The sequence below is a fragment of the Passer montanus genome, unplaced genomic scaffold (assembly GCF_014805655.1).
Source record: "Passer montanus isolate IOZ18808 unplaced genomic scaffold, ASM1480565v1 scaffold3, whole genome shotgun sequence".
Lineage (NCBI taxonomy): Eukaryota > Metazoa > Chordata > Aves > Passeriformes > Passeridae > Passer > Passer montanus.
Genome location: NW_024367707.1, coordinates 7,016,326 through 7,029,773, shown reverse-complemented (window position 1 = coordinate 7,029,773; position 13,448 = coordinate 7,016,326). Strand labels below are relative to the sequence as shown.

The 13,448-nt window shown below is 41.3% G+C and overlaps 1 protein-coding gene across 1 annotated transcript in view; it reads left to right on the top strand.

Annotated features, from left to right (window-relative positions):
• The window catches only part of REPS2 (RALBP1 associated Eps domain containing 2), a 95,347-nt gene that overhangs the window by 30,180 nt on the left and 51,719 nt on the right, over positions 1-13,448 (top strand). The window contains exons 3-7 of the mRNA XM_039714400.1: positions 4,479-4,602; positions 6,817-6,965; positions 8,498-8,621; positions 11,422-11,519; positions 13,178-13,316. Of these exons, the coding sequence (XP_039570334.1) occupies positions 4,479-4,602; positions 6,817-6,965; positions 8,498-8,621; positions 11,422-11,519; positions 13,178-13,316 (634 nt within the window). The remainder of the gene's footprint in view (positions 1-4,478; positions 4,603-6,816; positions 6,966-8,497; positions 8,622-11,421; positions 11,520-13,177; positions 13,317-13,448) is intronic.

The following is a 13,448-nucleotide window of genomic DNA, read 5'->3' as shown; positions in this document are numbered from 1 at the left end:
TACAAAAATCTGCTCTGTGTTTCAGTACCTGGAGATGTAGAGCTTTTTTATTAGAAGTTTGCATGGAGCACAGTGGTTTCAACCACCAACTCTTTTGAAGAGCTCATAGCTATATTTCAAATTTTAATGTTTATGAATTGGAGATTTGTTTTTTTAATACTAGTAAAAAGTATTTATTTTTGCAACCCTAGAAAAACTTCTTACCTGTCAGAAGGTGTGCAGGCTTATAGATCTTGCTCTTTCTCCCCTTCTTATGGTGGTTGGTAGAGAATATGGTGTGATTCCTCTGCAGAACAAGTTTGTTAAGGCTACCTGCTGAATACCCACTGTTTACTCAGCAGTGTTCTTGCCTCACAAACCATTGAACAGGGCAATTTTCCTTGACTGGAATATTGCTGCAGGCCACCTGGTTGGGAGGAGGAGTCGATGAAGCCTTCTGCAGACAGCTGGAGGTACCCTCATGATCACAAGCCTTCACCACCTTCTTCAGCCACTCTGTGAAGACAACACAGCCAGGCACGCGGTCCAGGAGAGTCCTGCAGAGCACTGGTGATCAGTTTTTGATACAGGCAGTGGAGGAGCCAGCACGGAGAGGTGTGGTGCTACACCTTGTGCTAATGAAGAGAGAAGGACTGGTTTGGGATGTGAAGGCTGCAGTGACCATGACATGGTGGAATTCAAGAACCTGTGTGGAGGAAACAGGGCAGAAAGTAGGGTCCCTGCCCTGTATTTCAGGAGAGCTAAGTTTGGCCTTTTCAAGGATCTACTTGGAAGAATCCTGTGGGTTAGAGGTCTAGAAGGTATTGGATGGGTCCAAGTGGTTAAAGTTCAAGCATCACTGCTCCAAAGATGACGGGGGGACTGGAGCATCTCTTAGGAGGGGACTGAGGAGGCAGGACCTGTTTAGCCTGAGGAATATGGAGAAAGGATTTTATCAATGTTTGTGTAAGTATCTGAAGGGAGGTGTCAAGAGGATGGAGTCAGGCTTCTTGGTGGGGCCTGGCAACAGACCCAAAGTAAAACACAGGAGGTGCCTTCTGAATGAGGAAAACTTCTTTACTGTGAGAATGGCGCATGCTTCTCTGGGCATTTTTGGAACCTTCCTGTGTACCATCCTGTACAACCAGCTCTAGGTGATCCCGACGTCCTGAGCAGGGAGATTGGACTCGAGGATCTCCAGAGGTCACTTCCAACCCCAGCTATTCTGTGATTTTGGACTAACTCTGTTTATTGTCCTGAGGTTAGATTTGGCAAATAACATCTGTAACCCACCACCTTGAAAAATTATGTCATTCTTCATGTCACTTGAAAAAGTGTCATTCTTCATTACACTTTTCTTCAATATTTTGCAATCACTGGAGGATTACAGTTTTCTTCTGGAGAATTGAAGGAAAAATTATAATATAAATGGACAGTCAGTAATTTTGCATTAAAATCCCTTGAAGTATCAAGGCATGCAAGTTTTTTGATTTATACGTGTGTCTGTTTAGCAGTGCACAAGCAGAAAATACCAGTTCTCTTCTTGCTGGCTTGCTAAAAAGCATACAGACCAAACTGACAACAGATTCAAGGATTTAAATGGAAAATTACCATACCACATTCATATGCAGTGCTTTTAACTTGGATGGACCTTGGAAGACTCCTAATAATATATCACACAAACTTGCCTAATTTCAGAATTGCATACCACTAAGTGTAATCTGCCCGTCAGAAAGCTATGTGCACTGACCCTGTGAAAGGTAAAACCAGGAAACAAAAAAATAATGCAGTGTTCAATTTAAGCTGCTGTGGAAATTTGGGCAGGCAGCATGTTCTGAGGATTTACTTTAGGATAAAGGCTAATCTGCTACCAACTTCTGTGGTTGCTGGAGAGGGGCTGCTCTGTTGGCACCTCTAAGCAGGGTTCTGATGCAGATAGTGTGAAATGCTGTCTGGAAGGAGCCCAAGACCCTCTCCTTTAACTGGTCAAGGAACCTGATGTGAGTAAATGCCTGTAGCTGCAGTTAATCTATATAAATACCCACAATTAATTGTGTAATAAATTTGACTACTCTGTCAGCTTCCATCTTTTGCTCTGGACCATTAACAAAGAATTCAGAGTCTGGTTGCACAAATAACAGAAGCTTGTGTCTACAAAACTTATTTCTGTTGTTATCAAAAAGTAAAATTACGGAGAGCCAGTTTCTGGTTGGTTGGATGTAAGTGTGTGCTTGAGAAACTTCACTGTATTTTTGAGGTGTGAGATGTCCTTGATAAAAATTTTTAGTCTGCTTGTTCAGAATAAAAAATTAATTAATTAACATTAAAGCAGGGCATTTGCAGCATTCAGCAACCTTAATTTTTCAAAGTATAGAAAATATATGGAAAATGAACTCTGGAAGGTAGTAGCATCTCTGTGAAAGTCCCAGCTGCTCAGTATTGCCTTTTTCCAGCAGCCAGCGAGAGAAAACAGATCATGGTGACATGTTGCTCCATGTCAGCTGGCATAGGCAGGGCAGGAAGTGTAGCCATGGCAGGAAAAGAGCCCAAGAGGAGGAAAGTCCCCACAGGCACAGGCAGGGACTTTGTGTGCCATTTCTGCCCCACAGCAGGAGCCGTGCCAGGCACTGCCATGGGTCAGGCAGGAGCTGAGCACCCACAGCCTCCGTGGGAGAGCCTGGCTGCTGCTGGGTGCCCAGCTTTTGCCAACTGCCCTGTTCAGCACTGGCATGTTTTAAACAAACATCTCCCATAACAGACCAGAGCTGTGAACCCAGGTTGAATTTCAGCTTGGCTGTGCCCCTTCTCTGTCTGCTTCTCCCCAGGCTGGTGACTGGTGGCTTGGACAGGCTGGTAGCTTCTCATATACCTGCCACAACAACATTGTCCCCACAGCTGCCGGATCCTGGCGTGCCTGGAGGTTTTGCCCATGAGGAGCAGTCTGAAGTGCAGCTGCTGTGCATGTTCTGTGTCTGTGGTCCAGTCCAGTCATCTGTGCTCCACACCACTGCACCAGGCACAGCCAGGGCTGCTGGCTGGGGAAGGACCGTGCAGGAGTGGGTAGTGTGGGCAGCGGGACTGAGTGAATTGGGAGCATCCAGGACCAAGGGGAGAACCCTGCTTTGGAGCTCAGAAAGGGTACCAAGGGTGTGCCCACTCATCCATCTCAGGCACGTCCCAAGTGCCTTGCTTTCCCACTGGAAAATAGAGAAGCAATACCAGTGAGAGGGAAGGGCAGAATAAAAAAGGATGAAATAACAGAGAAAAAAAGTAAAGGAAAGAGAATGACAAATGCTTCTGGTTAATTGAAATAGTTTCAATTAACTCAATCTCCCTTGTCATCAAGCAGTAGGAGAAAAAAACTATTTGGTGTGTCTTGTGACCAAGTCTGAAACTTGTAGAAAGAGAAAGTAGCCAGAGCACATTTGGTCAAAGTAGGGGCCACATCCAGAGGAGGAGTTTGCTTGAAAACAATTGTCTTTGATTAGTAAGAATTAACATTCTAAAACATTTGATTTTTTTCAGTAATTTTTTGACCTCACATTTTGCCGCTGTGTATGTATGTGTATATATATATATACATATAAAAATAAAAAAAATAGACTTTTCATTTGTGCTATTTGCTTGTATGCAGTTTAATACTTTCTTCCAGGCTGTTGTAGCTTGGGAGCCAATCCAAGACATGGCTTTCCAGAAGCAACACTTGCCCATGGAGGACTGTCACAGATGGTGCACCTCACCAGCCAGTAGACATTGCTAATCTAGGTGTATTTTCAGGAAAACAATTTGAGATTTCCTATTATGTCTGGGGCAAATGGAGTTTTGTTCTAACCCCAGTGCTTGTCGGACGTTTGTTTGTGACCATCTGGGAGCTCCAGGCATAGGAGAATTGGTGCCTGTACTTAAAACCTGCTGATACCTGCTGTTTGTTTAGGCATTGTCTGAGTGTGTGAACATGGTGCTCTTTGCTTCATGAAAGTGGCAGAGTGAAGCAAGTAATGAAGTATACATAGAACTTAAAACTTCAGTGCTAAGACCATGTTAATTTTTCACGCAAAAAATCGTTTGCTCAAGTGGTGTGCTGCGATCTTTTGTTGTGTTTATGTTCTAGTTATGGTGATTATCTGAATTGTTGTTGTTAGGCCTAATATTAAGTATAATTTTCCTGGTGGAAATGTTTTACTGGACAGGGTACTTAAGAACTTTTAATTTCCCCTGCTGTTAAAATCTTACATGGTACAAAAACCCATAATTTGTTTTAGGATAGCAGTGTTAACCAGCAGTGCTTCTGAAAAGTGTAGCAACTACCAACCTGTCTCTGGTCTACCAACTACCAACATCTCTCCTAATGTTCTGAGTTGGAACAAATACATGTAGTAGAAAACTTCAAATACAGCAAGCATTTTGTGGTTTTAAAGTGTTTTCTTTGTTTATGTGGAAATGTTAACCTCTGGAAGAATGAAATTCATTTAACTGACAATGTGTGTCTTCTCTCTCAGATTACAGAAGTTTGTGGAGCCAAGCGTGTGGGTTATTTTGGTCCTGCTCAATTTTATATTGCTTTGAAGTTAATTGCAGCAGCACAGTCAGGGTTCCCAGTACGGATTGAGAGCATTAAGAATGGTAAGTAGCAAATTTTGCTTGCAGTGCTATGCACTTGTTTCTCCCTTTCTTTAATGCTTGTCAGCTCTCCGTGGTGGTAAACTTCTTCTTATGTTTCTCTGAAAAATTTAAGGAGTAGAGAAAGAGTGGAAGGTAATGCTACATGCTCCAGGTGAGTGGTGGAAAATTGCAGGGAATTACAGATATGGGAGATATGATATGACATTTTCCTCTGGAAAAGGCATTGCAAAGGAGCAGCAGGAATGACAGATAATGAGTGTTGGGAGATGCATTTCTCTCTCACTTTCAGCCTCTAATCTTGACAGCTGTCCAGAGTGAGAGCTGATAGCTCCTTTGGGTGGAGGCACATTGTGGGGGACTTGGGCAGGTCAGGGAGTCCCTCTGTGCAGGGCAGGTTGTAACACTCATCTGCTTTCACAGATAATCCTGCCAAAATAAATGGGTAGTGAAGATAAAATCATAGTGCTTACTGTGAACAGGTGTGAAAATGTATTAGATGTATTTTAAAACAGCTTTATTCTTCTCAATGAATTGACAGTAATATTAAATGTAACATTTTTGGTGGAGAAGAAAGCTTCTTGAAAAGTCTTATCTAACTCAAGCAATGAAGAGAGAAAGCAGGTCCCTTTCAGCTGTGAAACCTTGATAGCAGCTTGGAAGGAACTCAGTGTTCTTGCTTCAGTAGGGCCTCAGCAGGGCTCAGGCCTCAAAACACGGGGCTTGGGCTTCAAAACACAGAGCTTTGTGCTTGAGCTGGAAGAGGTTGGAACCCTTCACTCCCATATCCTGGGTGGCCCTGAGGCCGTGCTTGCACCATCCCACGAGAGGAGCAATGCAACCAGCTGCAGGATCAGAGGGAGGGCTGGAAAGGCAGCACCTGCCCACAGCTCTGCAATCAGGTCCCCGCTCCCAGCACAGCTTCTGCTCTGCTCTCCCTGATAAGGGCAGCGAAATGTCAAATTCATGTGCGTTGCAAGGCACAGGGAGAGGGTTCCCAGGTCTGCCCCAACCCAGGGAGGGAAGGCCAGAATGGCAAGCACATGATGACCTGTGTGAGCTGAGCTCCCGTGGTGCAGAGCTCCTGGCCAGATGCAGCTGGCACAGTTTGGTTCAGTGCCTTGCTGGAGCAGGAGTTTGAACAAGGGTGAAGAGGAGTGGCCTGGATTTGTCTGCCAGTTTTCCTTATGAACGGCTTATGCACTTTCTCTTGCATTGCTGTCCTTTTTAAAGATGTTAATTAAAAAGAAAAAACAACAAAAAAACAAACAAAAACAAAAAAAAACCCCAAACAATAAAAAACTCCCAATAAACTAAATTGGACTGAGATTTACTCTGTATGCTTTACAAGTCCAGCATATGCAAATTATCCACAAATTTGAAGGAAAACAGGTACTTGCAGTCCTTGTGTTGATATCCTGCTTATTACCGTTTCAATAAAATTTCAATAAAACTTCTTCCAGTGCTAATTACATTTTCTTTAGGAAATATATATATGAGCGCCTTTAGAGTGAAGTAACGTGTACCAAATTCCAATTGATTTATTTTCTTGTGGTTGTAAATGTAGGTGTAAAAGATTACAGAGATGATGGACAAATAGCTTTGCTTGGTGTTGAGCATTCTGTTAATTTTAGTTGTATTGATCTTTTAGGATGACTGTGCACAAAAATAAATGGTGTTTCTGCAGAATAATTGGGAATTGTCTTAAAGAGTGAAAGAGTGTCAGTCTCTTGCTCAGCACAGCAGATGCAACATGGGACCTTTTGACACAGCTGTCTCTCTAGGCCTTGGTGTGGTCTCTGAACCCTGGCATTTTTGATTTGTTCCTTTTATGATGGCAGCATTGGGGATACTGTGATCTTGGCTGATTAATTTATCCATCCCACAGTTTCTGTGGGAAACTGTTCTTTTTATTACAGGCAAGGTTTTGAAGGCAGGAAATGAGATTGCTGCTTGCTTTAATAACATGCACAAGGCTTATTTCTTTCTCTTTGCATGGAGAGATTATATGTTAAGCTAGTGAATGTAGCTTTGTGTAACATTCACATTTTTATTAAGACATAAAATAATCAAAGAAGCCCCATACTTAAAAATGTTACAAAATATTACTAGCAGTCTTTTATAGATAAACTTTTCATTGGTTTTACAAGATGATACTACTTAAAGTACTTCTTCTGTTCTGTAGTCTCAATTGAATTTTTCTCTCTCTTAATGCAGAATTGCCTCTACCACAATTTATGGCGTTGAAAAATGACACTGAAGTACGTTACGGGACTCCAGCAGAATTCCATGGAGTTAAATTTCAGGTTCCACATGCAACTTTGGAAAAAAATTCCTACAAAAGAACAGATGAAGGGGACAAACAGGTAATAGTCTCCTTCAGGCCAACATGTCATTATGCATTCTCCTTTTAGGTCCAGTCCTGTAAATGATTACACTCACAGGGGCTTACTCAATTTTCCACCACTAGACAGGAGATGAGCTCCTGATGTACAAATAATCCCCATCATGCCTGTGTTCTGGTTTTGATGCATCCCAGTTACTTCCCTGAAGAAAATTTTCTATATGAGCTTGTATAAAGCTGTTAGCCCTGTGGTACTCTGTGTAAGTTCTTTCAGTGTTTTCCTGCTACTTAATCCAGTACTGTTTCTTGGAAAGGAAGTGGGAGAAGCAGCAAATAGAAATCTGTCTGTGAAAGAGAGCAGGAAAGTGAGTGATTTCCCTTGGCCAGTATGGTAATGAACTAATGGTCATTAGTCACTCTAGAAATACTCAATTGAAGGTGTTCAGTCATGAGCCACTCTTTTTGGGTGGGGTAAGGACCCCAAGTTTTCTTTCATTTTTATCTCCCCAAGGAGATGTCCGGAAGACAGCTGCTTTTCTTTTTTCCCAAGTGAAACATTGTCCCAGCATCTGTTGTTCTGAGCTGCCAGTTTAATGAAGCATCCAAGGGACATTCATACTACCTGTATTTAGGAGTGTAGAGAGCACTTTTCAGATACAAGAAGCTTCACAGTGCTGCATAATTTTCATAAAAACTGATTAGCATAATTGTCCCCAGGCTTGACACCTTCTCCTCTGGTACTGTATCAGGTCATGTTGTAAGTGCCTGGTGGCAGCACTTTTATCTTCCCAAAACACGTGCCCACGTTTATCATGGGGTGTGCTGGCATCAGTAACAGCGTTCCCAGCCCGAGGTCAGCCAGCAGGAGTGAGCTGATGACAAGATACACAGGTGGAATAATAGGATCAGGAAGAAGAGCATGTATGCCTGTCCTCTGTGTGCTGACACCCAAGCAGAACACTGCCCTCAAACCCCTGGCTCCATCTGGATTATCTGTGTTGTGTTGTATTTTCCTCTTTATTCAGTAAAACCTTTCAGGCTTACATCCTTTTCTCAAGCAATCTCAGTAAATCAAAGAAAAGAGGAAGCTTTAGGAGAGTTACCCAGTGATACACAGTGTTTAAAATACTGATCCAGAGATGTGTTTTAGTTTTTTGTATTTTTTTTAATATGAAAAATTATCTCCCACAAAGAATGCACTTGCACTGCAAAATCAAAGCTATCCACTCACATTGAGCCTTCTACATATACTACTTCAGGCATCTTTGGAAGTAAAATACATTGAGCTGACCATTGTAAAGCTTGTTATAGCACTGTATATACTTTGTTATATATTTTTTGTTATAGCTTTATCACTCAATGGCTCAGTACCAAATCCTGCCTGTCCATTTTAAGCAATTTCTTGGAAATAAAGGGCCTGAGGATGCTGCAGTGTTTTTTTTTCTTTTTTGTCCATCATATTGTATGCACTTGGACCACTTTGCAGCATTACTTAGTTGTTTCTTACAATTTTCTCTTAGAATTGTGTTTTGTGTTGGTGTGTTTTTCAAATAGGAACCCAGGTCTCCTCCGATGTCTCCAATTTGCTCACCTCCTGCTTCTCCATCTACTTACCAGAGAATACCCCTAAGTTATGGGTATGGCAAAACAAGAAGTGGGCTGGAACAGCAGCATGGAGGTAGGATAAAAATGGCAATGCACATTGTATTCAAATATTATTTCTTTTTTTTTCCCCCTTATTGGAAGTATCCAAATTCTAAATGCTAGTGACAATCAGCGTAATGATTTTAAAATTCAATTAGACTCATGTTTTGAAAAATTATTTGATCGATATATTTTGACTGTTCAATCTTGTCTTCCTATTCACTTTCTATTAAATTAGATTTATGTCTGACTGCTCACAAATGCTAATACCTAACCTCTGACAAGGCTCTGCAATATACCCCAGTGGCAGAGAGCCTGCAAGTATTGTCAGAGTGCATGATGGTTTGGTTTCATTAGAGGACAAGAAAAGCCTGCTCCTGATTTCAGTAGACACATATTAATTTTCAGCTGGGAATTGAACCATCCTTTGCAGGAATGGATAATATCATCTCTGGTTTTGTAACAGAAATAATAATAGGATGAGAATGTAGAAGCAGTCCCACAGTGTAACTTCAGCAATTCAGACCAAAACTAGGCACTGCATAGATTATCCTGTCTCTCATTTTGGTGCCATTAGAGTAGGTGGGAAAACATTCAGATTTTAATAAGAGGCTAATGGGACAGAAGCCAGTTTAACTATGACTGTACAGTCCTCTTAATTGTACAGCACTTGTGCTCTTGTAATTGCAACATGTGGTGACCAAGTTGGTGGCAATAGGAGGCATTGGTTTATACCATCATCCCTCCTGATTTACCTTAGTGTGTTTGCAGTGACTGAAGATTGAAGCATGCTAGTCCTTCACCTTTTGTCCTTATTTACAAATGAGTGACAAAAGAGCTATTCAACATGTTGAAACTCAGTACAGCTGTGATAAGAATGTGTCTGACACTATAAAATGGCCTCCACCTGAAAATTGTACCAGTACTGAGTCACAGGCATTCCCTGCTGTGTAGGTAAACTGCAGCTTGTTCAGAGGTGGGATTAATTCTGAAAGAAGCACACCAGTGCAGTTGCTTTCTGGTACAATGCATGTTCTGCCCCAGTGAAGAAGAGTGGCAGAGAGCTCATGATGTGGAGAGCTGGGCAGGGGGTGTCCATCAGGACTGCCTGACTGTGTGCCTGTTGAGTGCTCTGCTCTTTTCAGCACCCTGTCCCAGATCTGTCAGTGCTATGAGGGAATATTTTGGGTGTTGGGGTTTTTTTCCTTCTGAATTTGGTTGCAAATGTAACTTCTGTGGAATTTCTCCTGGACTCAGCAGCAATGTGAAGTGACCAGGCAACATCCAGTCCAGCTGCCAACATCTTGCAAAATTAATTATTTAACTGCTGAAATTTCTAAGATAATATCATCTTAGGGGTGCAGAACAATGGCTATTTTTCAGAAAGCAATTTTCCCAGAAAACGACTCGCTCCTATTTTAATCCCACTAGGGATACTTCAGTCAAATATATTCTCAATGGCAGTGAGCAGTTAACATTTTATGACTCATGCTGTACCAAATGCCAGGCTTAATGCAAGACCTGCTGGTTCTTCCTGGCCTTTAAGATCAAGACCTTTCCAGTTTCCTGAAGAGCACTCCAAAGGGCAGCTGTGTGTAGGCATGTGGAGGAGGTGCTTGTGCCCCTGCCCAGGGCTGGCTGGGCTGTACTGCAGATCTCACCCTGAAACTGGACAGGGTGTCTTCAGGGGCAGGCCTCTGCACTGCAACCATGACTGTGTACATTTTATAGCTCTGAAAGTTTTTCATGCTAGCAAGCATATAGCCGTGAGGCTTTATGTTTAAATATTCCTTCCCCTTAAATCTCCCCAATTAAAATGAGCTCTCTGCATTTGATGTGCTGTATTTCTGGATCACAGCTGCAGTGTATATTGAGTTGAAAAGGTTTCTCACCTTTCACCTTCCTTATTTTTTTTTAAAATCTGAAATTAGCAGTGACTTGTACAGGAATAAAAATAGATAACAATACAGGATAAGACCCCTTAGGAAAACAAGGGGGATAGGTACATAATTTTTAAGCTCTTCCTGAAATCAAAAGTTTTAAGATTTCTTGGACTTCTTTAAGGTTCTGACTATCTAATGTAGACTTTGTAATGGTAAATTTTAAATAGGCTGGTAGCAGTTCTCAGCTGTGTAAGGGTTTGCAAGTGACTTGCCTTTTTGTTTGCATGCTTGCCCTATTTTTAAAACATAGTTCCTAAATATGTTGTGTCACTGCTTACTATATTTGCTGCAGTGGAGCCTAAGTGACTTATTTTAGCAAAAGAAGAATAAATTGTTACTTTTCTTGACTAACTTTTCCCCGAATAGCACAAAGTGGTGAGTCGTGTATTCTGATTTTCAACAGAAATTAGGGGAGAGGAAGAGTATATAGAGAAGTAATGGTTTGCTATTTGATAGCATTGCCAAAGCATATTTTTTATAGACCAAATGAATTATTTCTTCTTACTTAAAATAGTTCTTGTGCTAAATGTGGCTATAAGTATATAAAATGTATAAATGCATGGACAGGCTGTATAAATGTATATTTAAACATGATGAACAGTGATTCTGTTGTCTAGCAGTATATAAGTGACAGTGTCTCAGTGATGTCTGAAGAAGAATGGTGCAGTGGGAAAGACAGGTATGTGGCTGGAAATTTATTGCATAAGACAAAATGGACTTTGGTACTGTGATACCGGGTTCACTTGGTAGGTGCTTGACCAGATGGACTTTGATGTTCAGATACAATGTTCACAAGCTACATTCATTGTCTTGTGGTATTTAATTATTTCCTTTAGCAGCATTTTTTTATTATCCTGACATTTATATATTTAATTTAAATGTCTGTTGTAGCTCCTTATGAAGTCAGACACTCTACTCACCAGCAAGATGGACCATCTTCAGGGAATTATGGAGCCAAATCTGCACTCACCTGTTCAACTCCTAACCGGGTAATGAATTGCATATTTTTCTTCAGTAGTATTAGTAACAAAACAATAGAGAAATTCTTTTAAAAGGCAGAAAATTCTCACTTTGAAAGTGAAAAGTGTTCTTCATGGTGTTTTTAGACTAGAAATTGAAGTGTGGTTTTTTTCGTATATGAGGAAAAAGCTGATGGGATGGAGAAATTACAATAAACAATCAAATTAATTAAATCATTAAAGGTAAGTGACATGTAACATTTTCATTGAAAGCACATGAGATTTCACAGAGATTCCTTCTTGATTTAGGTTGCTATCTGTGACACATGCACAGTATTTATGACTAACATTCTGCATATTTTGGTTTTTCACCCCAGTTGGTTAAATTGCACCTTAAACAGAACATATTAATTTCTGGGCATTTGTTTGTTTTTTGAAAATGGGTCTTATATTTTCCTGCTGGTTGTAAAAGCAGATCTTTCCTGTGTTCCAGTGTGCCTGCTGTGCATTTATTATGCAAACAATTAGTTTGCCCTAAGGAAGGGCAAAGCTCTCTTAAGTGAGAGATTCTCCTAAATAAGAAAGACTCAGAGACTCTACCTTTTCCTTAGTGCTTAGCACCTCACACCCACAATAAAATGTCACCTGAGCCTCCAAAAGAGATCTACAGGTAGTGTCACATAATTTGTGCTAACTTGAAATGAAATTAGGTGCATTTGTGTAGCACTTTGAAATTAAAATTAATTTACAGCTTTATGATGTTGCCTGTTTCAGGGATCTTTTGATGTATTTCAGAACTGGTGTTTTGCATTTGATTCTTGGGAAATAGACAGGTATGTCACAGAAAGGGTTTCACAGCTGATTGTTGTTCATTCTTGCCTTCGCTTTTATGTAGGCTTAAATATTGAATACTCATTTATTCCATTTTAACAAAGACACCAGCTGTACTGGCAGCCCTCTTGTAGATACCTCCATCCAGCCTGCAAAAGTTACAGGCCTCCCTTAAAAAAGTTAATCAGACACCAAAGGCAGAGCAAAGAAATAATTGAATTGAATACCCTTCTCCTCCAGGATATTCCTTTACCCAAAGGTAGATTTTTGCTTAAACCTTGGGAAGTGATAGAAGTTGGAGGGGGTCTCCAGGGGCTTTTGTGTCTCCCTGACTTAGCATAATGAGTGCTGAGTTACTGGGGTGAGCAGAGGGTCCAGAAGTGGGATATTTCCATGGTTAAAGCACCATTCCTAGATTAAATATGTAGTTTCATAGCGAAGATACATTTTCATGCACAAACCTGCATAAATGCAGCTTTAGGGCCTTTACTGGTTCCATCCATTTCAGGTGTGCAGTGTGCAGTTCGGGGCTGTAATGCGTGGCAGAATAAAAGGACCCCCAAAACAAATCTAGAGGCAATAAAATATGATTTAGACTTTTAGTGGTCAGCAGTAGCCAGATTTCCTTTGACCGCTGGTCATGTAAAGCTTCCTTTAATTGCGGGGGCAAAGATACCTAATAATAGCCTCAGTTTTCACAGGTAAGTAGTGGGATGGTCATCAGTGTGACCATTTCTGCTTCTTGTCTTCTGAAAATTTGTCTGTGCTACATGGAAAAGTGTGAGTCTGGTTTCTTGAGGTTCCCAGTGCCCTTGTGGTGCCTTCCCTGTGGCTGGTGCCAGTGTCCCTCCCTTCAGTCTCTTTCAGTGGAGCGGGAGCAGCAGGAGAGCAGCACCCAGTACTCGGATGACCCTTGGAGGATAACGGAGGAGCAGCGAGATTACTACATTAACCAGTTCAGGTCCCTGCAGCCCGACCTCAGCGCCTTCATTTCAGGTGATTCCTCCCAAACACTGTGCACACTGAGTAGGGGGACCAGGCTGGGAGGTGAAAAGTGTTAAGTAAATAAATGCTTTTTTGTCTCTGGCAGCGTATTTGTAAGAGTTGGTTATGTTTTCTTTTTAAAGG